The following is a 24,348-nucleotide window of genomic DNA, read 5'->3' as shown; positions in this document are numbered from 1 at the left end:
TTTTCACGACGATCATAGATTACCGTCTATGCAAAAGTTGGGCGACAGCTCGATAAGATACAGTATCAGCATTGACGCACGCGGTTATCTCGGAGACAGTTTTCATCTCGGACGAAGACGCGACCGGTTCGCGACTTCTTCTCGGTTCCGTTCTGATTGGACGGGCCGATACAGAGATATTCGACGATCGTTATCACTGACGCACATCCCGTTCATTAAGTCCCCACGATCCCTGGGCGTGTTCTACGATTCAGATAACGGCCGCTATTTATTTTCCACCGCATCACGTGCTCGCAATTAACCCTTTTATTGACCGAACCGCGACCCTCCCGGGCTGAATTTTTCATGGCATTTATTCCCGGTGAAGAACCGGTGTATCCCTTTTATTCTCGAAGACGGCCACGGCGTTACGTCTCCGTAACCGACGCTCGGGAGGGTTCAAATAAACTGGAGGATTTTGACCGAGATTTAAATACGCTTCCTGCGCAGAAATCGACAGGATCGATGGGGGGGGGACCGGGGTCGACGAAATATTTTCTGCGTTCGGAGTAAACGTTTGCGCAAAGTTCAAGCAGCGAAAGACAAAGGGATGTCGGCTGGGGCGGAGGAATTATTATCATAGCGGGGAAAGAAGAATGGTTCCGCCAGTCTACGCGCAGCGACGATGGGCCGAGAATTCTCTTGTCTCCGTTTTTTTACTTCTCCAACTCCCCGGAGGAACCGTGGCGTTTTTTTTCAGGGTGGCGCGCGGCTCGCTGACACCAGAAGCTTTTCTGAGGCTCGAGGAAGATGTTGACCCTGACTGCTCGGTGTGGCACATTGAGCATTGACTTTAACGAGCGAGAATAGGGAGCCAATCGACGAGCGAACGCCGCCGAAAGAGCCGAGACAAAGGGGCAGGAAAGGAGGGTGCAAGAAGGGGGAAAGGACGCTCGCAATCAGACTGCTAAGTAGTCTAAGTACTAAGCTCGAGGCGTACGCTTGGCTGTGCGCTGCTCGTTGTATACGTTGCACGGTACGCAGCGGTGGTTAACCACCGCTCTTCTCTGTGCGGCATGGCATACCGCGACAAAATTAGCGACCAACCGAAATAATTTACCACCAGACTCCCCGAGGAGCTGTATGGTCCTCGTCTGTTGTCTTTCGCGCAGTGTCTCGCAGTGACCCTGAAACCCGACGTACACTACCGCTCGGAACTTCGGCATTCCCTCTTCCTATTATCCGAGAATGTAGGCATACTCGTGAATCCTTCCATCCCGCTGCCAGACCCAAAGTGCGTAAACTCCGCATAGCGTTCCTGAAGAGAGAGCTAAAAATAGCAAGCTTCTGAAGTATTTATCATATTTATTCTAATCCACATTACCGGGTCCTCGTGAAAATACTTGTTACTACTTAGTAACCTTCCACCGCCTTATCTAAATGTTTGCCAGGGGGAATCGAGGACTTCGCTGCGATCGGAATGCATGGATCTCCGCGATAGTACCCAGTCGATGATACGCGGAGAATGCGTAGCGCCGAGACGCGAGACCGATGACGACGCGGCCGCGGCGGGTCGTTCGTGTTATCGCGGGGAACTCTGCGGTTTAAAAAATTCATTACCGCGGAAACGTCGACAGTTTGATTTCGGCGAAAACATCGCGACAGAGCAAGCGCGAGGCGCGCTTCTATACAGCCGCGGGGATCTTATTTCTGCGGTAGATTAGTTAAAACTGCTTAGGCATAGTTTCCGACAGCGCCGGTTTATCGCAGGCATCTGCATACGCCGAACCCATTGACGTTCAATGACTCAGGCGAAGCGCAATTTTATTGCGCGCCAGGTAAGCGCGTGAAATTCAAAGAGAGCCGTGGGGAAACGTCATCGCGAACGATGATTCATTTGCCAGTTAAATAAGCTGCCCGGATCCGTTTCTGAGAAGCATCGACTGGAGGCATTGTCGCCTACCATCCGACAAGTCTGCCACCTCCGAAAGGTTTTCCCCCGAGCGAATGGCCCCTCCGAGCGAGATCCAATTTTCCGTGGCAAATTGCTTATTCGTTTGGTCGCGCTTCGCTATGCCGTGTGACGTTAGGACGGATGGAGTCCGCGGTGGAAAACAATTACCGGGAACGGTTAATTGTCTCCGAGGGAATGATAGACGGTCCTTCGCGGGATCATTTAACGGCAATAAAGACCAGCCGCCCGTTGAAAAATAGACCGGGGAAATTAAAAACGACGGGCACGGGAATAGAAGGGGCGGATAATTTTATAAAACTTACTCATCGATCGGCAATGCCGTTCGCGTTTCAGCTAAAAAACCCCTGCTTCCTTTGTACTTGAAAAGTTTTGGCAGCGTTTTTTCGGCGGAGAGGGGGGGGGGAATGACGCGTGGCGCGATTAATCCTGATATTCGATCGATAACGCGTGCACGTTGGATTCGAACGAAAGCAAGACAGAGGAGGGGAGAGAGATTTTTGCGCGGAGGAGGGGAGAGAGGGAGAGAGAGAGAGATTTTTGAGTGCATGAAAACAGCGAGAGCGTAAAAGAAGGTGGGCCAGTGGAGGAGGGTGGTACGCGAAATAAAATTTGTCGGTTGCATCCCCCTTCTCTGGTGGAGCGGTAACCTGCAGTTGAGGTTGTGGCGCGCGGCAATAGAGGCCGAGCTGATCAGTCTGCGCGAGTCTTTCGAGCGGTGAACGTCGTGCTCCCTGTCGTTTCTCTTCGGAATACGTTACTCTCTACTCGGTTTATGAACTCGAGCGAGCCTCTCCTTTCGCACGGTTTCAGCCTCGTCTCGTTACGTCCGATCGGAACGCGAGCAGAGGAGCCTTATCGAGCTGTCGCTTGACCTGGCTTCGATCGGCAAAAGACGATTTAGAGAGTCGCCGACATAGCAGAAACTTTGGAGCACAGATGGTCAGGGGTATGTACATATATAGATGCTAAGGTATTTGCGTGTGTTTTCCGACGGAGCTTCCTGTTATCGTTGGATATTCCGTTTATAAGTTCCTTCCTTTAACCGCGATCCCGTTATGACAATCGTCTAAATATCTCGCTGGTGCTCTATTCTATTCCTCCGTCCGAGCACTCTGCTGCTAAAGCCATCGTTTCCGTATCCTCTGGTCTTTGGCTGTTGATCCCGTGCATCGTTAGCTGGCAAGTGGATGCCAGTGGAATCGATCGGAAGCGCGTCTGACCGAGAGCCGTGTGTATCTACTTAAAATTCACGAGGCGAGGCGAACCATTTGAATTTGGCACGCACGGCTGTGCTTCGGATTCCGACTTATCTCGCGCGTCCATTCAAAACGACGATTCTAGCTGGCAATTAGAGCGAAGTGCTCTCGACGAGCCGTTATGAAAATGTTCAGCTAGAAATCGACAGAGGAATCTCGAGCAGAAACGTTACAACTGCTTCTAAACGGCTGTGACGTTTATCCGGTGTAATAATACGGGAGGACGCTTTCCTCTCTCCGCGCAACGACTTTTCTTACCTTCTTTCTTTCTCGTTGGTTCGCTCGGGCCCCGGCAGAAGTGGTCACGGTTCCGTGGATGTCTGCTGGGCAGGTCGCATTGTCTAAGGTCGCGAAGCACTCGTCGTTCAAGCCCGATCCTCTTCTCGGCGCGGTGCGGCGCGGTGCGGTCGCGAAGGTCGATTCCCAGCTTCTAACAAATAAAGAGAGAATTTCTTTTGTACTGCGCGTGGCGATTGTGCATCTCTATTCGCGGCGCTCGCTCTCCCCGCGGCAGCGTTATCGGTATTACGACAATTAACGGATCTCGAGCGGGCGAAGTAGCATCGGTGCTGAAATTTATTCCCAAGGTGATCGCTTATTAAGATCTCGATGCTCGGACGAAAGACGCTCGGGCCACGTGCCGCTTTTAATTAATCATTTTATTAACGAAACGTACGTAAGCTCTCAGCTCTACGGGGCCAAGGTCCCGGATCCAGAAGGATCTACGCTGGCGATCCTATTTTAGAAAGAGCGAACATCGCGCCGGTCGTTCCGGCGATACAGGTCCGCAGTGGCCGCCGGTAATCGCGATCCATCTCGCCTGTAAGTCGGCAGAAATAAGTCACCACCTCCGTCGAATCGGCGGCTCTAATCTCGCGCAACTTTTAAGCGGTGCTATTAACGGCAAGGGCAAAATATATTCAGCCGAGTATAATTGAAGTTCGTGCCGCTAATGACGTAGGAGGATGTGACGTGAGGCGGGCACGTGTAAATGCACCCATCGTAGTGTGCTTCCGTCATATAAATTTGCGCGTGCCGACCGCATAAAATAGTCGATCGCCATCTGGCCGGAGTTTTAAATCCTCGCTGCCGTTTGCCGGATGACAGCGGGCAACCGCGCCCGGCATTCTCCCCCCCGCGTCGCCGTAAATCTTCCATCTATTTGGTAAACAATACTTTTATCGATCGGCGAAAGCTTGCTAAATTTTATCGATCAAGTTTTTTCGGCGAGACCGCCGATAGCGAGATCGGTGGTTAAGGGTATCGTTTCCCGTGCGATCAATGACCCGATACAAGGGCCACTCGCCGATCGATACCGCGTTAAATAAAACGAAGTGATGCAATTTACATAAGAAAATGGCTCGGGGGTGTATCGTCTGGCCTATAAATGATAAACGAAGATGATACAGCGTCAATGTTAATGTCAGCCGGCATGCTTTCGACCTATCTATCTCTTCGGAGAGAATTTATCGTATTTCGATCGGGAACGTTCTACCCTTTGACATCGTCTGCTCCACCCAACTACCGAGAAACCTACTTGCCGCGAAGTGATCCAACGTAACTCGCTAGACACGACCAACGACACTTTCTGCTGTACACACAGGCTAGTTGTCCTGGAATAAACGAGGCTTCCTTTACGCATCGTGTCATCGGCAGAGATGCGTGCAACATAATTATGCCCAGTTGGACAATCGAGCCAGTGTAACTAGCTCAGCGGTATTGCCGAAAAGCTCCGCGAATCATTTAAACTCGTCTCGATATTTCCGCCTGACTCGAGCGGAAGTCTTGTTGCCCCGAGGAGGGGTGCAACGCGTTACTCGCTCGTTAAGTAATACTCGAACAACAGTGGGCTGCTCACGATGCCTCGCATCGTTCCAAAAGAGGAGCAACGCGAGCGATTAAAGAAATATTAAACGTCACCGCGTTTATCCGCGAAACGACCGTGCCGTAAATCTTGTCGCGTGCGCGCGTCTTCGATTCGTGGAACTAAACTCGCAGAAGGCTTTCCGTTGGGATTCGTGAATTTACGTCAGAGTATTTTTTGTTGCAGAGTCGTTGCCTGACATTGCAGTGACGATGGCATCGGGAAGAGAGATTTACGGGGCATTCAGGTAAGCGGCGGGAAGTTTTTAATTCAACGCGAACAACTCCACCAGCTACTCTTCGTATCACGATTTCTTGCAGGACAAACGTCACGCGCGAGAGTTCATACAGTTTAAAGGGATAGACGTTTCGTCGGTGCTCTCGATCATGACGCACCGTGCAATAGATTCGCGTATCCTGGGGCCAGATCATGCGCGCGCTCGCGAACATGTTATTTCCAGAATTTTCGTGGGAGTAAATTTCCAATACGACCTTTCTGTAATCGTTTCGGCGGAAAAGCCCGCGTGGGCGGTGGTAGTCGATATCGTCGGATTATACGATCATCTTGATGCGCTATCAATCCAGTTTGGTGCACAAATAATACTAGTCCATTCTGGCTCCCGAAGGTCTCGCGATATATTGCCGAGATCGAGCGAGTCGATGCTAAATCAACAGCATCCTACTCCTCGTACCCGTGCGCCTTTCCAGAGATCATCCGCGCGGATCTTTTCCGCTTCTATTTCGCACGCTCCGCGGATTATAACTCTTAAAGTACAAATATTTTCATAGCTCTATAGAGAGCACTGTATCGCGCGAGAGCGGTTTAAACGATTATGGTTATAGACCGTGACGCAAATAACAAGTCCCTGAAACTTTACATCTTCTCTCTGTCTCCCCCTCTCCCTCTTGCCCTCTCTACCCCCCCCCCTCCTTATTCTCCTTTCGGTGCAATTTTCGTGAAAAGATAGACAAACGTTACGTTCTCTTATTTAATCGGCAGAGGGGACATCCGCCGGTAATGTGATGGAAGATTTTACGTAAAATCAATCCGTTATCCAAGGCCTAGGCAACGTGCTTCAGTACCAATGACGTAACATTGACGCAAGCGACAATTGTTGCCACTACAATGCTGCAGGGCGGAACGTCGATAGTTCGGACCGACTACGAAAATCCCGTCCTCCTTACAATTAGCGGGCAGAAACCCGTTCGGTTCTCGAAACCCGGCTTTCAGACGTTCAACGATCGATCTGCCCCTCCTCGACTTTTTTCTTAGAGACGGGAAGGGCGCGAGGCGACGCCGGGCATTTTTCGAAGAAAGATTTTCTCGGCTTTATCGAGAACCGAGGGAATTAGGGAACTCCTAGATATCTCTCTGTCGTCCCTTCTATATTCACGGTGTTCTGTTTAAATTTGCAGCCTGATCGTGGACGACGTGGACTCTCACTCGATATCGAGCGAGAATTCGGACTTGGACGGTGTGTCGAACGAGAGCAGCTCCCAGAACTCGTCGTCGCAGACCCCGTTAGACAGCCCAGGTGGCCCCAGAGAGAGGATCAAGCAGATCCAGGTGGAGGCCGAGACGAGAAGGGGAGAATTTGCGAGGCTGCTCGAAGAACACGCTCAAGTAGTGAGGAAGCTAAAGATGATGGAGGCCGAGGAGCAGCTCTCGGCGCCGGCGACAGCGACCGGAAACGTTGTGGGAGCTACGCACGCGTGATTCCATCCTTAATCGGGCAGAACAGACGTAGGATTGGGACCACCGCGCCTTTGCGATGCGCACCGATTCCTCGACACACGAACAGCTAATTGGAAAATGTTGTGCGAAATAGAGAAACACCAGCTTGGCATTGGCCATTCCCATCGCCATCGACGCGCGGAAAGAACTGATGTCGACATAACCTCGCGCGCCTGTCGCTGCAAACGTTCTAGTTTCTGTAGAAATGAATTCGCTAACGTCACGGTGTGCTCGACGCGAAGCAGCCGCCGGCGCTGCTCGATTGCACGAAACCGATGGAAGAGTATAAAATTCAGAGAGAAACTCCGGGCCAACGACCCGTTCGCACTGAGAACTTGGCACTTGATTAAATGTTATCGCGGAGGCAACACGGGGGCGCGATGGTTAGTCCTAAAGTGTAAAACGACGTTTCCTTTTTTACGCTTTCCTTGAGCCTTCGCTTCCGCGTCTCTGCTTTTCTCGTCGTTCGTAGAATTCTTGGCGCGACGGGCCTGAACGAGTACACACTACCTACTTTCCTTTTGCAAAAGTGAGAAGGACGGCGCGTGGCGGATCGAAGCAGGGCTTGATCGGTCATCAATCTAGGAGAATTGTTCGTAATTAATTTGCCTGCAGAGGTATCAACCCTATTTGCGTTTATCACGAAGTCTGAACTACTTCTAGTTACGACAATAATGAGGAACACTCGGCGTACATGTATACTATGAAAAATCTCGAGATAAAAGGACTAACGTATGTACTTCCTGTATACATACTATACACAGCATAAATGGCTGGCCTAAGCGTAGTACAAACTTTTAAACAACAAAGATGAAAACTCAGTGCTAGCTAAGAATGAGAAGCTTTGGTCGTAGCACTGTGTCGCCAACGTCGACGCACGAACGTTGATACAACGTTGTCATTTCGCTTTTCGCACGAAGCGTTGCGATCGTGGATAATAAATAGTAAATCTCGACGAAGTACAAGCTTCTACGTTTTATAGCGTTGTATATTTGAGTGTTCCGTACATGTAAGTTAGTTTTATATATACTATAAGCGTACGTACGTATAATAGCATAGAATTCGAAGCCTGTCGGAATGCACGTAGAGCTTTTGTAAATAGATTCCTTTTTCAACGTAATCCATCTAACTCATATACCCAAAGTATTCACCCGCAAATAAACGTTGCAACGTAGTGGCGCGTCGACGAGGTGTTCATTTGGGAATCTTTTATTTTCTCGTGTTTTGTGAAAAGTAGGAGGTTCACGTTACGTGCGGACCAACAAATTCTAAGTACGATCTTTCTTCTGTCTGCGTGCATGTCGCGTCAGGTTTGTATCGACATAAAATAGGTATTATTAGGCATTTATAGAACTATACAGATATACAAATGTATAAAACTATTCGAATAGACTTGTGTTATCATGTTAATATTAAACTATGACAACAAAAAACATTAAATATCTATTGCTTCGTCCTATTACTATTCAACTTCTCCATGAAATTAAAATCATAATATTTCCAGCGTACAGTTCGATTTCACTTTTCTTTTGGTATACATACACACATTCATGCGTACTACATCGTTGAATCGGAATATTGACGTCCCTTTTTTAAAAGTAATTCTCTTGTAAATGGCACGAGAAAATAACACGGCAATAATATTTTTAATTCATTTCGATCGATATAATAGAATTAAAAATAAATGTTACGTCTTAAAGAATATCGCTACAGCACTAATTATAGTCGTTCGATATACACTCGACATGATCGAAACAACTATGTTACGTAATGTTAAAACAAGTATCGTTCATTCAAAAAAATATATACTTTATTGAGTTTTTGTTACATATATTCTTTTTATCACAGAATTTCTTTTTGATTCTTTATAATACATCTCATGTCAATCATGAGAATACTTCGGTAAACACTGGCTCATTTTGGAGTGGTGGTACCGTACCTTCTTTATGAACGAACTTCTCATTTTCATTAATTGAACTAATATGTTTTTAAACCTTTTTTCCAATTATTTTCTCATATGTATCGCTACAAACTTTCCACATGTATGATGATTTAAGTGAAGTGAATTTCGAGTACTAGCAATCTAAATTGAGTGCAATCATATTTACATATGGGGACCAAGCATGCATTGCAAGAAAATGTACACATTAGCGTAGAAAGTGAATGTACATAGAAAAGAAAGGAAAATATTTACTCGATGAGAAAATATAAGAATGAAAACATGTATGGAAGCTACACAAGTTAAACACATATGTATATTTCTATCTTACGATCTAAGGATTCTAAGGTTTATACATGAGGATTCTTCGTTCCTCATCTAAAATCTCCGCATTTGTCAAATACCAAATCAACAGTGCACTCGAATATGATTAGAAGAGAGTGAATAGCTTTATTTTATTTTGATGCACAAAATCATTTTAAAAGCTTCAAATTTATAAATCACAACCAATTTATGCATCCGATAGTAACGTGCGCTCGAGCTTCATCACTATCATTCTCTGACTTAATTTAACATTGTGATCTCTCAAATATCTTATCAAATCTGCTTGCTTCTCAAGTAACTCTTCCAAGTTCGATCCCCTATCGTGGTAACCAACTTCTGAACTACCTGCGTACGTGTCTTGAGTGAACGATGACAACCACTCCTCTCTGGTGACATCGGGTGGCGGGCGCAATCGATTGAACCTTAGAACTCTATCTGCAAGGTGAAAATCATCGTTATCAACATTATCCCTTTCCAGTCCTATAACTTTCAAACGCATATTACTTGCAACGGTTCGTGTACTTACTAATATAATTTACATAAACTGGCACGATAATTATGAGTTCCAACGTAGTCAGGACAACTATATAATTCAAGGGAGTGAACCACTCCGATGCTCGACAGTACTGCTCGTAATTAACTTTATGCGTATGATGTAGAATCACAGCCAACAGTAAATAACACATCGTCCATAGCGACGCTATGAAAAGGGGCGTCCTTATGCGTTGATACGTTGACTGATAAAAATCAAGATATCCATAAATTCGAAGCTCGTGATGCTTTGCTTTCACAAAATGATCCGTTATCATAATTATTAACCAATAAACGCAATGCAGGTATAAATATATAAAATAAGTGTCGCATTTAGTTTGCTCCTCGGGCCAGATACACACGAATATAATTCCCGTAATTTCTAAGCACACCTGAAACATTGAATAAACCACAGAACTTATTGCACGAAGAAGTTTCGAAACGAGGTCCTAAAGATTTCACGCGGAATTGACACTTACGCCGAGTACGAGTGAAACAGATACAATTGGCACTGTATCCAATGTCTGAAAATGTTCGTCTTCGTTCGAAGCCAACACTGGTTGAAGATACTCTTCCTCGTCCATATTGAGAGACGCACCGAAAAATACGGCTCCCTAATAAACGCACCAGTTACAAACTGTCGCTTCGCTCGATACGACAAACGGGAGAAGACAGCGAAGCGAGGTTATGTTTATATCAGATCGAGACTGACGATGGAAAGATACGATAGAATTATCTCAATTAGAACATTGCTTTTCTATTCTACTCACACTACCCGACGTGTTCAAATTTCTTGCAAGGCTGACCATTCCACAACAAAAGGATCAACAGACAAGATGACAGAGTTACGCCCTTCATAACACAAGAATCAAAGCAACACTTTTAATAATTTCTCTTCATTACTAAACACTGTCCCTTCCGAGCAGCCATGCTCGGAACTCTTTAATCCGTAGAATGACGCATAGCACAACACATCTAAGAACATGAACTCTTTGTGATGTTTAGTTTACGTATTTAGGTGAGCTCATCGCTACTCGTCGCTACCTGTCGCTAACGCACGTGACGCAACAGCAAAATGTCTACCAGCAGACGACAAAGATGATTGCAAGAGGAGCGAGGACCTTATTCGTCAAATTTCGAATCAATTCATCAACGCCAATCATTTAGCATCGGAATTACCCTGTTCCAAAAATATCCATCTATTCTAAAACGACGCGAGCAGCAACTCTGCTCTCTGCTCGTGTAGGTATCTACATCCAGTGCATTTGATTCTCGGCAATTTTCGGTTATTCTCGGACATTCTCGGGCACCAGCCGCACTCACACAACCGCCGTTCCCTGTGTACATCTTCCTCGCGCAGCTCGGCGACTAAATGTTTGCAAATATTTTGAGTACAAGAACAGAAATAAGTGGCCTGCGCGATATTACGAAAAAAATTACGTAAACTAACAATAAGATACGAGAAAACGGTCACTAATGGTTTCGAAATACCAAATTCCGGCATGCGTGTTGGCCTGTTGGCATTAATCAAAAGAAGCTGAATAAATATACACGGGAAGCATGAATGCTTTGTTTTACAAGCACGAAATAAATCTCTGCGTAGAATTTCATTCTACCGAAAGTCATACACAAAGTTTTATTCAAACATCGTTTCATACCGAGGCTATTATAGAATGATGTTTATTGCCCATACATATGCATGCAGGCAGAAATATTTAAGCATTCCTCTGCGAACTTCTCGAGGAGAACTTCACGCGTCCTTCGCGGGGAGGCAAAGGAAGAAAACAAATGACGAATAAGAATAACCTAACCTAAATGGAAGCTCGTACATAATATTCGCAAACCACAATTCACACCTATCAAAATTCCCCGTAACCGTCTACGATCAAATTCACAAGTATGTTCGGGCGACAGATCTTTTTGGAATCGGTAAGCGATCAACACGACCAAAGGAGACGGAACGAGCTCTATCGACAACTTCTCGGAAATCAAGGGCACGGAACTCCGATTACTGACCTGACAAACATCCCTTCCCCGAGGAACGACGGATTGACCCTGGATTTAAATTTGATCGTTGTAGAGGACACTGATCGCCTCCAACCGAGTGACTTGTACACGAGAACACAGCAAACGTTAGTGTTGGGTCATCTTAAATTATTTCAGCTGTGAATAAACAACTTTCCCTCCACGATTAATCGAGCATACAACCAAGGCTCTTTCATCACTCTGGGCAAAAATGATTTTTGCCGCCCTCTATATTTAATTATAAATAATTATTTTACAATATAATTTTTCACAGTGAGTGAAATTTTTTGTAGGTATTTGTTAAATAAAAGCCATTTGTAAAGATCTTTATTATAGGCACGCAGCTTTTCCTAAATAGTATAATGGCAATTATATGAGTGACTTAAAAACAATTTATAAGTTCAATAGTAAATTCAAATATGTATTACCTATTTACTTCTATGCCGTTTTTCCAAAAAGTTTTACTTTTTTTTTATTGGTTTTTATTGATTTTAATTTTCTCTCCCTACCAATTTTGCCACTCTGGGCAGTTCCTCTGCTTGCTCCCAACTTGATAGGGCCCTGCACACCTACAATTACCATCGCCTTGCACAATCCTTTCCCATCTAACAGATATTCTACTTCACTTTTAGTAATTGCGGACATGCACCCAGTAGATATTTCCTAGATTATATAAAACAGATGGAAGAAAGATACGTGGCTATGGAACAGGAACTGACGAGGACCAAAATGTTGATCCCCGGGATAGCGCGTAATACAGCCCCCGTCCACGAAACGGTATTTTAACACCGGCGTTTTATTAATGACTTTATCTCTGTACACGTGAGAAGTAACTTTCCTAAAGTCACAGACGGGTGTAAATTGGGAGGGATGTTCGCTGGCGAAGTACGGACAGCCGTTCGGAACCCCGTCGGGAAATCGGAGCACAGGCCCTAACGTCTGCGAGATTCGGAATCAAGAGAGGATTAACGTTTCATCGAGAAGGAAACATCATACCGCGAGGCGAAGTAACGATTCGATCGGCAGAACTTTGAACGATATAAGCTGGACGGAGCGGGAGAACCCTTATCAGGTGATCGATCACTACCGATCAAGCCGTCACATGGAAGAGGTATTCGACAGCATAAGCGTAAATCTCTAATGAAATTTTTTGTCAAATCTTTAGAATTTGCAAGGCGATATGTATCCTATAAAAGGACCTGGTGAACGGGCGTGTCGACCAAGAGCATTGAATAACAATTTAACCGCTGTGTGTTCGACGCACAATGTTGCAGTGATCCTTCCACAAGATTCGACTCCATTAACCGACGTTTCAAGACACAATCGAAATGATTCTAAAGTAAGGTGAATCAAAATACACGGACGTATTTTATAATGGAAAGTGACGAATGTATGTATTACAGGTAAACAGCGATGTTCACGAAGCGGCAGATAAATTTGATGACGTTAAAATTTTCGGCGGCCCAAATAAATGTTTGAGCCCTTTAAGAAACGAAGTATGTCGATTATTGGAAATATTTTAAGCGCGCGGAATCATTTGGTGTCGACGGATAATGTAATTTTTTAATCGTTCGCAACCGTGAAGGATGAAAAGGTGTCGATGGAAGGCTGCCAAAGGTTCGACAAGTCGCACGAACCGGAAACGTCACGCTGTATTGACTTGCGTGTCAAACACGAGGATCGTACGCAGGCCAATCCCGCGGTAAATACACCGAAATTTCGACCAATAACGCAGCCAGAATTTGGTAGCGACACTGCTGGGCCGAAATTGGAAGCCGAGCTTCGACGATCGGCTGCCGACCTGGAAGAGAAATGCTTGGTTAAACGATTGAAATTTTTCGAGAACGCGGACGCGCGCCGCAAAGAGGATTCGCAAGTTAATCAAGCGTTCCAAGGTAATCGCAGCCACTGGAACAATCATTTCAGAAGGGTACCCTACGAGAGAACACGTTCAGTAAACAACCCGTCGAGGAATGTTGAGCGACTAATTCAGAGAAACGTTCGAGGACATAAGCGGGCCCCAACTCCTCGAAGCAACGTTCACACATCTTATACCCCCATGATGCAATCTGCTGCCTCGAATCCCATGTTGGACCCCAATGGATTCACCATTCAGCTGTTAAGGTGCGAAAGGAACGATAGGAGTATTAACGGGACTAGGCAGCCAAATCTCTCGAAGATGAAGTATTTTTTGCGAATTAATTACAAGGAGATGAAAGCAAGCATAGACTTTTCCTTTTGCACAATGCTTATTACTATCACGTAGAGTAAACACTTTTAATCTATTTTACAAATGGCGCCACACGAGGTTGATTATACAGTGTTTTAGAAAGAATGTCTTTGGTTTTGAACGGATACAACGGTTTTCTTGGAATATGTTTCTCCTAGAAAATGTTTCCTTTTTTTATCCCAGAAACTAGAGTTTTTACACTCTAATGCTGAGGTTCGGGGCAGAGAGGAATATATTTTGAGCATGCTGTAAAAATTTCAAGTCGCTCCGAACCTCCGTTTTTTTTCTCAATCACTCTAAAACCGCAGAAAGAACGCCTGCACATCAGACGACCGTAGCGCCGTCATATACATGTATATATTATCAAAAAAAAAAAAATTATTACAGTTTATAGTATTAGTAAACATTACCCAAACGTACTAGTCACAATTTGTAATCATCTTCGCATAATTAATTCGCAAAAAATACTTGATCTTCGAGCGATTTGACTGTGCCTAGTCCCCTTAATAACACCAAGTTATTCCCATTTTCGCGTTTCCCTTCTTCTTCTCCAGACTCGCGGTGTTACTTTACTCCCCAGCGCTGATGCCCGCTCTGAATTCGCTGATCGCTCGACAAAACGTCCAAACGTCCATTCCAATACCCTGTTTTGAAGGTTCGAACGATTTGCTGGCTCAAGTTTTCCGAATTCTGAACAGCCAACAATGCATCCCGAATTTGCCTTACGCGCCGAGCCCTCGAATCGATGAGAATTCGGGATCTTGCACAGGACCGAATTTACGGGACTCTTTCTCGAGCCCAGAAGCGCATTACCAGGTGCGATTTTAGTTTGCCAGTAGATCGATGTACTTAAATTCCTCAGTTTCACTTACGAGGGAAGTTACGCAAGCCGGAAATTCAGAAAATCCCCAAACTTTGTGTGCATGTAGAGGAGTTCAAGCGTAACACGAACCTATTTTTTGTTGGTGCCATAGTGCAGTTGTAGGGCGTGTAATCACCCCTTGAAAAAAATGCAGAATTTTCTTTTTCGTGGAATATCTCGAGGACGGTGAGAGATATTGGAAAAAAGTTTAAACAAAAGTTGCGTCTTTTTTTTATACCTACAAAACTGCGTAAAAGTAATTATCGAATTAAAGATTGATGGTAGGGGTAACTTGAAAATATCGATTTTTCGATAATTATTTTTACAAAGTTTCGTAGATGTAAAAAATAGATGCAACTTTTATTAATACGTCTTTTCGACATCTCTCACCGTTCTCGACATATTCCACGAAAAAGAAAATTCTGCATTTTCTTCAAGGGGTGATTTCACCCCAAAACAAAAAAATAGATTTGCCTTACGCATCAACTATTCTGCTTGTATAATTTTCTGAATCTCCGGATTGCCTAACTTCGCTTGTTACTATTTTTCAGAACCTTTCCAACCATATTCGCAATAAACCTAGCACCGGCAGTTCTTCGAGAAACCAACAGGAGACGAGTTCTATTGCCGTTAACACGTCCTTAGAGTCGTGTACCTGTACCAACGCGAAGCTCTTGTCATCGCAATGCAGCGAAAGTTCTTTGATGGAGCAAGGGGACGAAGACGCAATGGGGGTGTACGCTTGATGAAGCAGGAAGTCGAAATGATAATCTTGAGCCGCGTTGCTTGGAGAAAGAACGGTGTTTCTGAATTAAATGTTTAGAACGAACGATACGTAATGTCTTGAGGACGCTTGCGCACTAATCTAACACGTGGTGAAGGAACGAGCGTTTGTCGAGAACTTGCAGTCTTGCGTGCTTTCGCTCTCGGAACGCGTCCCCTCGATCATTCGCTTGTATCTTGTGTTTCGGTTTCGACGAAGCGCGCGATGACAGGGATTCGATCAAATGGCCTGGATTGAAAAGTAGAGATCTACCTGGTGCACGCGTGAACATATTCAGTGAAATCTTTTCTCTAAATCGCTCTGAAATGTAATTTTGTCGTCACTGCGCGATGACAGCACGAGAGAAGAATCTCAACGGAGACGAGAACAAAGGCAAGAGGGATTGAAAGATGAACGGGCAGCTTGAAGCGACTGAATCAACGATTTAATCTATCGGAATCGAGGGTGAAATCTGTAAAAAGGCTTTGAAGCAAGATGAGCAAGGAAGTGAGCAGCGAGGAAGGTCCTGCCGGGGAAGCCGGGAAGAAAGACGACATTTATGAGAATCGAGGCTCGAAGAAGCTCGTACGTCTCATCACTGTGATGGCTTATATGTTCTCCGTGAGTTTCGTAGCCATAGTTTTGAGCGCATATTACATATTCCTCTGGGAACCGCCGAACCCAAGGCTTTTCCGGAAGCCGGTTCATTTGTCTGGCGAGCCTGAAGTACAATTCCTCAAAAGCGATCCACCGATCATACCCGATCAATCCAAACAACTTCAGCCCAAAAGTTTCCTTCCGAACGGCGCGCCCGTAAAGTTCGCCGGCCGTATTGCGGACGATACTTCCGACATGAACGATCTAGATCAAGTAACAAAAGATCGTAGCAGGCTGGACGAATCTTTGTTTCTATTAAGGAATTCTCTAATGGAGTTTTTGCGAAATAGAGGCGATGATTTAAAGCGCGAACGGAACTCCTCTCTAAAAAGCTGGGCGGCTGCTAATTTCACTAAGTACGCTTCTCTCGGGGAAGGAGGAAGGTCGAACTTGAAGGGGAAGCCGAGCGAAGATAGTGCAGCGTTACAGGACGAAAGTGAGATGACAAGCGGGGATATAATTTCATCGGAAGTCAGTGATAATGGCACGTTCCCCGCGCCAGTCTCCTCGAGTATTTCTGGAGATGAAGCGAATAAGGATCGGTTTACGGATGCCGCAAACAGTGCCATATACAAATCGCCTCAATACGGCTATCTGTTGAATCGTAATCTGACAGAGAACTCGGCTGTTACCCGGGGAAGAGGGGAGAAAAGCATTCCAGCCAGTTTTCGGGCAGAAAATGGAACAGCTGCTATCAAAAAAGACATAAACATTGCGATCGGCGCGGTTGGAAATACTTCTGCAACTAGTCAGAACTCGAGATCCGACTCGTCCAGCGAAAACTTCACGAATACTGGAACGTTTACAATAATTAACAAATCCGACCGCGTTATGACACCAAGAAGCATAGAAAACCCTGAAACCCAAAGAAACAGAGTTCGCGTATACCATATTGATCCATCTGTAAATAATCAATCGGCCACGAATTCTACTGATAATTTGGATTTTACACGACGATCGGACCTATCATCTGTAAAGCCAGCAAATGCTGCTGCGAATTTCAAAGGTAAAACCAGCTTTTTACAATTTACACGCTGTATCGTGTAAAGGACTTTTTACGTTACGAGTATTTTGCCATTAGTCGAAGCGCCCGTTTGTTTTTAAAGTGACTGCGAATGGTTGAGTTGGGAATAGAGGCACAAGCGGGAGTATTCGGTACAGACAAAATAAAAAGTCATGATTAAAACCTTAGAAATAAGATAATCGATGGATTGGCGTTGCGATGATTATCCGTATTGTCCTCGTAATAACTGAAACAGGGTCAGGTCGATCCGTTATGGCTTCTTCAACGTTGCATCATTACAAAGCTTCTACAATTTCTACTGAAAGATCGCCGTGGCTTCGGAATAGGCTTATCTAATTTGAATTATCTGTCTTGCCGGTGACCATTTAATCGAGCGTTAATACACTTGAATTTCACAAGAGCCATCTGACCTCCTAACACGGAAACGCGTACCCGTAACCGAATTCACCACGCAGCCCTCATCGAGCAATGTCTACGGATCGAACGGCTATGTTTGTTCGCGAAGTGATCGAAGAACGACGTCTTAATGCTATTAAAATAAAGGCGCGCCTCTGTAAAACGGGCAAACGTCGTGAAAGTAGCTTCGCTCTCGAAGCGAAGACCTCCGTCAGCTTTGAACAAAGTTTATGAATTCTCGTTCCAGCAGGCTATAGTTACGATATTTTTAACGCCCCGCGGTTCCAAGGAAGATGACCGCGTTTACGTAATTGCTATTCCTTATGAATGTATGTACGAGGTATCCTGTCGCACGCACATAACACGTTGCGGCGGTTATACATATACTATGAAGCAAGACGTAAGCTCGAGCTTACGTAAAATGCTCGCGCAACATTTTTAATCATTTCTTTGTCACCTCGGCGGAAGCACCGTAATGCTTCTCCTTCGGTATAGGGGATGCGATTACGATTCCTAGCTACCCACGTCGGTAACCGTTCAAGCGCGTATAAATAAGCTGCTACATCGCTCGTGAAACTGAATAATTCTGTTGAATGTTGTTCTCAACGAGTACGAACCGGCCATTCTCCCGCCTTCGGCGTTAAACTTGAATTGATATGAGTTAAAAGTAGACACCCCAACGGTGGGAAATGAAGATGGTTCGTTCGCGAGCGCGTCCATTTTGGAAGGACGCGTGGGTAAGATGTCGATACGCAGTAGGAGAGCCTTGAAAATAAAGTAAGGCTGTATCTGGTGTATCGGTTTAAGGGCATTTGCCAACGGTGAATCCCGCAAAGTCGAGCAGCCCTTGAAGCTTGCGAAACGAAGCACGACGAGTCAAGATTCCCGGACTTGCGCAGTGAAAGCTGCTCGGTGTCGTTGGATGGGTGTGCTTTTTAGCAGCTGCATTGGTGGGAAACTACGTTGATCCGCGAGCCAACGGACAGAAATAATCGTAGAATAGGGGGAACGTCAACGAAGAGAAACCCTCTGCGCGCGTTACGTCCTCGGGAAAGCTCGCGGCCTTCTCGGAGCGGATTCTCGCGAAATCTCGGCGTTTCTCCGTCGTCGCCTCGGCACTCGCAGCTGTCCTACGGTAACGCCCCATCGATAAACAAGCTTCGCTTCCTGGCCGGGAAGTTGGTGAGGCGATAAGGGTGGACACCAGCGAACGCGTTTCACGCGCACGAGTTACGAGGGACAATGGTGCAGAAACGGTGGAGAATTTGGACGTGCCTCGTGCAGGGGTATCCTATTTAAGGGCGTTTCGCAGAAAGGTATGTCCGTGCTGCGCCGCCTGCAGCGGTAAATTCCCGGAGTTTGCTGATCGTTGATAAATGTAAACAAACCTGGAAAGTTATAAATACACGTGACATTTGGAAGCAGAGTTGCTCGAAGGAACAATGATTTTCTTGACACTCACCTTGAAATCTCGTGTCGAGTCGGTGCAGCTAAGGTTTCTATTGGATCTGGAAGCTCAATGATTCCGATGATCACTTAACGAACACTGGAATACACTGTCTGGAAATTGGTATCTACTATCGAAACTGAGGGGCGAGTAAAGTGGACTTCTTTCAGACGTAGACCAAGGATGCAGTTGCCGCGAAAGATGAGCGCTCAAAACGTGATGGCAAGTATAAGCCGTACGCTCGGGAATCGCGAGCAAAAGGCGACAGGCAATGAGATTCGTTTGGCAGGATACGAGATTAAAGACAAGCTGTACGAGCCGAAGCATAAACAGAAATTGGTACGGGTATTGACAGTGGTGGCCTACGTTATATTCGTTAGCATGGCAGCCATTCTGCTCTCCCTTTACTACACTTTCCTCTGGGACCCCAAAGATGTGCCGATCAAATTGAGAGCGAAGCAGGAATGTGTCACTGTAAGATCAACGAATCCTCTCGCCACGCCCTTCACCGTGAACGGTAAAAACAGCATTTCAATCATCGAGTCGGCATATTTTTAAATTGACTTCCCGTCTGCCCGTTAAACTAACAGATCTGTATGAATGTGTGGCATCGAATGACTCGTGCGATTATTCGTCGTGTCGGAATTGCGAGTTACTGTTTAAAAAAGTTCATTGCGACGCGAGATATCCTAAGTTGGCTTTCTGTTTTTTCTTTCAGAAACGCAGATAGAAAGGATGACGACGGAGCCAATGGCCATGGGGAGCGAACAAACTGCGGAACCGGAGATCGCTGCTACTAAACGACAAAAGGGCTTGCTAACGATTTTATCAGAGAGCGCCGAGATGTTATCGTCGAGTGTTTCACCGTTAACGAAAACCGAGGATTTTCGAACAGATCCCAGTACCGAGAGCGGCGAGGCTTCTACCAAAACGGGTCCAGATAGTACTTGATAGATGATCAAATCCTTCAGATTTGTTATAGCATTAATATGCCGATTTTCACATTGACTAAGTCGATTCTTCAGATTTATAGAGGAAAGGAAAAAAGAGATTGCTCCCGCGTTAATTACTTAGAACGGGTATCCATTCGATGTAATTTGCATTTATTTAAGTTTCCATTCTTCCCCGTTACAGGCCTACGACGCTGTAGATAATTTAAGCGTGCTCTTTAATTCTGTATGTACGCAAACGATAGATTGTATATTTTTCGGACGGAGGAATAATCATTCTACTGGGTCGTGATTGTTTGATAGTGCTCGCGCGAAGATTTTAATTTTTATACTGCGTAATTGTACGGTTGAAGCGATGAGACGATTTGCATGAATGAATTGAATTCGGAAAACTGTAATCAGGACTGTATTTGTTTCGTCTAATTTTTTAATCCTACAATAAATAAATTGACAAGAATCAGAAACGTGAGGAGACCTCTTGTTATTCGCAGTACAAAATTGCAGCCTTTCACACCGCGTGTTCTCGCATACGTTACAATCTTAATTAATAGAAAATAGATTGTTCGCAAGTTCTTCTTCCTCCTATTGTTCGCCAGTCACGAGCATGTGGACAGACTTGTCGGACGTAAACATTTTATTTGCTCTTTCAGTACCGACGATCGCAGAAAGTTGCATAATATCGTATTTACAATATAAAATAGTTACGGTCATGTTACTTTCAGAGCCGGATCGCTGATTCTGATTGGCCTCTTGCATGAAATTACACATTTCGCTATAGAATTCGGGAATCGTGGGCGGTGCGAAAAATATAATGTGCCTGATACCTTTCACTCGTATTCTACGGAAGAAATGAAATCGTTCCGAATATAGGAGAAAATGCGCGCTGCTGTGGAAGAACATGTCTCTGGCTCTTGCTACTTTTGCATCCTTGGAGTATTCACAGATTTGTACAAAATTGTATTCTTCCTTTCTAAAGTAGTTTCGTAACTTCACAAAGTCGAAATAAGACGGTATGAAGATCAACGTGTGATTCATAATTCTGTCCTTGTATTGAGGAAGTATCTTTGTTACAAAGAATTCCATTCTTTGGTCCAAGGCTTGAGAATGACTTAAAGTTTCGAATCTATGAAAGACTTGAGGAACTTGCACAATCACTTGACAAATAGATCCAGGAGAGACAGGATTTATTACTTTAACTTTGCCCGCATAGTTGTGGCATTTTTTATTAAATACTCCATAAATTTCAGGCACATGAATACTGGAGAATATTAATGTCTGCCTGTAATATTTAGTCCATCCATTTACGCACCAGCTTCTTACTCTGGAAAAATCTGTTCCATGGGAGTCTTTCGGTTGCAAGTGTAAATGATTTAAAATGTGTATCATGTGGTCCCAGTTTTGCATTAAAAACAATTCGGCTTGGTCCAGAATCAGTAGCTCTGTCGATGCCAAGAAATCATAATCCCTCTCTGCTTCGCCTTCTGCTCCTATTAACATTCTCAAGCCTAGGACGGATGAGATTATTATGTCGGAGGAATAAAACTCTGAATATAGCTTTAAGGTCTTTTTTGTGATGGCAATTCCTATTTTGAAGGTATCATCTGTGTTGCCTTGGAACGTTAGCTCGTAATCTTCAGGTTTTGGATTGGTTTTTGGCATTGTCAATTCATTGCCGCTAAAATCGTCCATGAACCTTTTCTTATTCATTACAGATCCACCTTTGTCCTCTCCGATTAAAATAGATATCAATAGCTCAACAATTTTTAGACAGGAATGTCTAAAAGGGACTATTATTAAAACTTTTGGTCTCACTAATCCTTGATCTCTATATTCATCCGGGATCTCGGCCATATTAGTATACTTTGATTTTACAATTTTTGCATTATGATGTAATACTTTTGTTCTAGTCTTTAGTACATGATTAATGGCGTGCAGACAGTATGTAAATCTTATTTCCTCGCCATTGGAGAATGTCCTTTCAGGATAATATAAATCCTGATAATTGTTCATCACTGAAAACAATTCCTTCTGCAAAGGAGTGAGTGGCGAGGGGTTTGCACCAACGTGGTCCTTTAAATTCAAACAATTGGCTTTTGTAATATTACCTTGAATCTGAGATTTTATATACAACTTATTCCAATCTACGTTATCAATCAGGGACGGAACAGTACCACACTTTGCAAATTGTTTATCTTCTAAAACGGAAACCTTTAGTTTTCTTTCTATATCGTTTACATCCTCCTTGGGCTTTGGAATTTCACAAATAAGGTTTCCTAGGGTCGGCCGTATTATTTTCTGTCTTTCTGTGATTTGCGGGACGTTGGAAACCGCTTTGTAAAGTGTATCGCTTAAATCATCGTGAAGATGAATAGAGAATGGATCTTTTAAACAACCAGCATCTTCTTGGGCAGTTTCAGGATCTTCTTCGTCTGCTTCCTTTATTTTAATCTCTTCGTCGTCGCTGTAGTTCGACAACTGTGCCTCGTCGTCTGTCGCGTTATCTACATCTTCGTCGCGATCACTGCGTTCTTCTATCGCATCCGCGTTATCAGCGCTATCACTTTCCGATGCAGATTCTATAGCAGTTGCTCGTAGGTTATTAATGTTTGAAAACGTAGATAATAAATCTTGCACAGGATTTGCTTCTTCATCGTCGGTGCTATCTGTTTCCAATCCTTCCTGCTGTAACCTTTCTTCTTCCAACATTTTTCTACGTTTTTCGATTTCCTGGTTGTTGGCTTCGCGTTCTTTAACGTACGAAGCTTCTCTGAAGTTAAACTTGCGTTTCTTCGATTTCGGCCGACTCTCGTGTCGGTTGAATTTTCTTTTTCCACCTCGAGTCGGTCTTTTACCACGCACCATCGCGATAGTAATCCTCGTATACTGATTAAAAGCACATATTGTACTAAATTTCTCTCAAGCTCTCATGTAAAAGTAACCCACGTGTCTTTCTTTATCACTTGTTACTACATCTTAATCAACAAAAATCAATACTGCAGATTTAAAAAGTAGAATGTAGGCATTATTGCCACGCGATATGTAGAATTACATGAATTACGTGTATAAACGTTATTTAAACAATATATACCTTGAGAGAACATACACGCTTTTAACTTGTGATGAGTTAGGTTAGTTTTTCAATAAGCACTACACGCACACAACCTCACGCCTGGCAAAATTACATCGCCATGTATTCGGAAAATAGGTTATGAGCGCTGAATTTAAAATACAGACATCCCTACTACGATTCATTCAAAGCTGTTATACATTCCCAGTTCATGTACGTTGTAATAAATATAAACTTAAAAACATTAATATCAGATTATATTTCGATAAAACATTATACTTTCCCTTCTTATATATGGACACATAAAACAAATACTGATCGCAGGACGCTTTACGTACGAGTCATTCGTAAGACTTCGATTTAGAATTACAAAAACAGCCCAGCACTGTACAGCACTTTAAATTTCTTAGCAATTAAACAAACTTCGTATCAAGATGCAATAACGCTCACCCGATCGAATATCGTTTGTGTTTAGAGCCGTGGTCAGACAACTACTAAGACATTGTTCAATATAGAAGCGTAATGCATAAATACACTCACATGTATGTCGTTCCCCTCGTCACTGTGATACAAAGCCTCATCAATTGGTATATTGTTAAATATTCACAAAGTAAGTTAACTGCCGTTTGGAAAACCGGAAGAAATCTGTAAAGTTAGATCCTCGTAACACGGAAATCACGTGACCGGTATTCTTAATAGACTAGTTATCGAAGCAAATCGAACTTTTTAATTACCAGTTTCCTTATCCTCCATTTCCCGAAACAGAGTCTTCCGAGAATTTGCGTGTAACATGATAACCAGTAAGAGGCTATGAAGAATTTCAAAAGCTAATTACACGCACGTTAATGAAAAGTCATTTGCTTGTCATATCGGAAAAAGATTTTTTATTGCCGGTTAGTTGCTTCCTTATTAGTATACAAGTTAAAGTAGTCAGTGACAACTGCACTAACATGTGTTCTTGATAACCTGAACGGAAGGGAAACGCAGGAAGTGAAAAAAAGTGGGCAAAATTAATTAACTCTTTGCTCGGTTGTTTACAAAATATCCGGTTCCTGACAGGCCTTCAGAGCCAACGAGTTCAGGCGAACAGGCGATGTTGCGCGCGCAGTAATAACACGCCGCCGACAGTGCCGTATATTCTCTAATTTTGTTTGGCCTTATTGCTATAGTCTTACAAAAAACTACAAATAAATCACGTTTATAGTATTTGCAATGGTTTATGTCTTAACAGAACGCGATCATTAGGCGTGTAATTAATCGTACTACATAGTAAATTACATTACTAATTTGTAAATTATTCCACACCATATGACTGCATTAATATT

The 24,348-nt window shown here is 44.1% G+C and overlaps 5 protein-coding genes across 9 annotated transcripts; 3 read left to right on the top strand and 2 right to left on the bottom strand.

Annotated features, from left to right (window-relative positions):
* Window positions 1-786: 786 nt before the first annotated feature.
* LOC143368508 (uncharacterized) lies at window positions 787-8,248 on the top strand. 2 transcript variants are annotated; one of them, XM_076811308.1, is made up of 3 exons: window positions 787-953; window positions 5,261-5,321; window positions 6,490-8,248. In XM_076811308.1, the coding sequence occupies exons 2-3, from the start codon at window positions 5,287-5,289 to the stop codon at window positions 6,788-6,790; spliced, it is 336 nt and encodes a 111-aa protein (XP_076667423.1). In that variant the 5' UTR covers window positions 787-953; window positions 5,261-5,286; the 3' UTR covers window positions 6,791-8,248. The 2 variants fall into 2 exon arrangements, with proteins under 2 accessions (XP_076667423.1, XP_076667422.1); XM_076811307.1 differs by lacking the exon at window positions 787-953 and adding an exon at window positions 2,605-2,900.
* Window positions 8,249-8,596: 348 nt separating this feature from the next.
* On the bottom strand, window positions 8,597-10,838 carry LOC143368504 (transmembrane protein 192). Of its 2 annotated transcripts, none has more exons than XM_076811303.1 (4): window positions 10,373-10,838; window positions 10,082-10,309; window positions 9,598-9,994; window positions 8,597-9,506 (listed from the first exon to the last, which is right to left on the bottom strand). In XM_076811303.1, the coding sequence occupies exons 2-4, from the start codon at window positions 10,184-10,186 to the stop codon at window positions 9,259-9,261; spliced, it is 750 nt and encodes a 249-aa protein (XP_076667418.1). In that variant the 5' UTR covers window positions 10,187-10,309; window positions 10,373-10,838; the 3' UTR covers window positions 8,597-9,258. The 2 variants fall into 2 exon arrangements, with proteins under 2 accessions (XP_076667418.1, XP_076667417.1); XM_076811302.1 differs by having other exon boundaries at window positions 10,082-10,216.
* Window positions 10,839-11,060: 222 nt separating this feature from the next.
* On the top strand, window positions 11,061-15,466 carry LOC143368491 (uncharacterized). Its single transcript, XM_076811270.1, has 8 exons — window positions 11,061-11,734; window positions 12,260-12,404; window positions 12,472-12,699; window positions 12,793-12,966; window positions 13,031-13,123; window positions 13,222-13,751; window positions 14,412-14,673; window positions 15,271-15,466. Exons 1-8 carry the CDS (start codon window positions 11,502-11,504, stop codon window positions 15,463-15,465), a joined length of 1,860 nt encoding a protein of 619 aa, XP_076667385.1. The 5' UTR covers window positions 11,061-11,501; the 3' UTR covers window position 15,466.
* Window positions 15,467-15,640: 174 nt separating this feature from the next.
* Window positions 15,641-20,425, top strand: LOC143368495 (uncharacterized). 2 transcript variants are annotated; one of them, XM_076811286.1, is made up of 3 exons: window positions 18,316-18,875; window positions 19,177-19,523; window positions 19,725-20,425. In XM_076811286.1, the coding sequence occupies exons 2-3, from the start codon at window positions 19,190-19,192 to the stop codon at window positions 19,955-19,957; spliced, it is 567 nt and encodes a 188-aa protein (XP_076667401.1). In that variant the 5' UTR covers window positions 18,316-18,875; window positions 19,177-19,189; the 3' UTR covers window positions 19,958-20,425. The 2 variants fall into 2 exon arrangements, with proteins under 2 accessions (XP_076667400.1, XP_076667401.1); XM_076811285.1 differs by lacking the exons at window positions 18,316-18,875; window positions 19,177-19,523 and adding an exon at window positions 15,641-17,145.
* On the bottom strand, window positions 20,346-24,324 carry LOC143368486 (U3 small nucleolar RNA-associated protein 25 homolog). Of its 2 annotated transcripts, XM_076811259.1 has the most exons (3): window positions 23,758-24,324; window positions 23,564-23,668; window positions 20,346-22,839 (listed from the first exon to the last, which is right to left on the bottom strand). In XM_076811259.1, exon 3 carries the CDS (start codon window positions 22,816-22,818, stop codon window positions 20,539-20,541), a length of 2,280 nt encoding a protein of 759 aa, XP_076667374.1. In that variant the 5' UTR covers window positions 22,819-22,839; window positions 23,564-23,668; window positions 23,758-24,324; the 3' UTR covers window positions 20,346-20,538. The 2 variants fall into 2 exon arrangements, with proteins under 2 accessions (XP_076667374.1, XP_076667375.1); XM_076811260.1 differs by lacking the exons at window positions 23,564-23,668; window positions 23,758-24,324 and adding an exon at window positions 23,045-23,296.
* Between the last annotated feature and the right edge of the window lie 24 nt (window positions 24,325-24,348).

This window comes from Andrena cerasifolii, chromosome 4 (assembly GCF_050908995.1).
Source record: "Andrena cerasifolii isolate SP2316 chromosome 4, iyAndCera1_principal, whole genome shotgun sequence".
NCBI classification, from domain to species: Eukaryota; Metazoa; Arthropoda; class Insecta; order Hymenoptera; family Andrenidae; genus Andrena; species Andrena cerasifolii.
The sequence above is the reverse complement of the archived record's forward strand: the minus strand, read 5'-3'. Positions and strand labels throughout refer to the sequence as shown.

Excerpts from the sequence above, each read along its gene's own strand:
- LOC143368508 (XM_076811307.1), top strand. Across the intron at positions 5,322-6,489 it reads GAGATTTACGGGGCATTCAG|CCTGATCGTGGACGACGTGG; the intron begins GTAAGCGGCGGG and ends TTAAATTTGCAG.
- LOC143368504 (XM_076811302.1), bottom strand. The coding sequence starts at position 10,411 with ATGGTCAGCCTTGCAAGAAATTTGAACACGTCGGGTAGT. Across the intron at positions 10,217-10,372 it reads ATTTGAACACGTCGGGTAGT|GGAGCCGTATTTTTCGGTGC; the intron begins GTGAGTAGAATA and ends TGCGTTTATTAG. Across the intron at positions 9,995-10,081 it reads CTGTTTCACTCGTACTCGGC|GTGTGCTTAGAAATTACGGG; the intron begins GTAAGTGTCAAT and ends TCAATGTTTCAG.
- LOC143368491 (XM_076811270.1), top strand. The coding sequence starts at position 11,502 with ATGTTCGGGCGACAGATCTTTTTGGAATCGGTAAGCGATCAACACGAC. Across the intron at positions 13,752-14,411 it reads TTCACCATTCAGCTGTTAAG|ACTCGCGGTGTTACTTTACT; the intron begins GTGCGAAAGGAA and ends CTTCTTCTCCAG. Across the intron at positions 14,674-15,270 it reads GCCCAGAAGCGCATTACCAG|AACCTTTCCAACCATATTCG; the intron begins GTGCGATTTTAG and ends ACTATTTTTCAG.
- LOC143368495 (XM_076811285.1), top strand. The coding sequence starts at position 15,978 with ATGAGCAAGGAAGTGAGCAGCGAGGAAGGTCCTGCCGGGGAAGCCGGG. Across the intron at positions 17,146-19,724 it reads TGCTGCTGCGAATTTCAAAG|AAACGCAGATAGAAAGGATG; the intron begins GTAAAACCAGCT and ends TTTTTCTTTCAG.
- LOC143368486 (XM_076811259.1), bottom strand. The coding sequence starts at position 22,818 with ATGGTGCGTGGTAAAAGACCGACTCGAGGTGGAAAAAGAAAATTCAAC.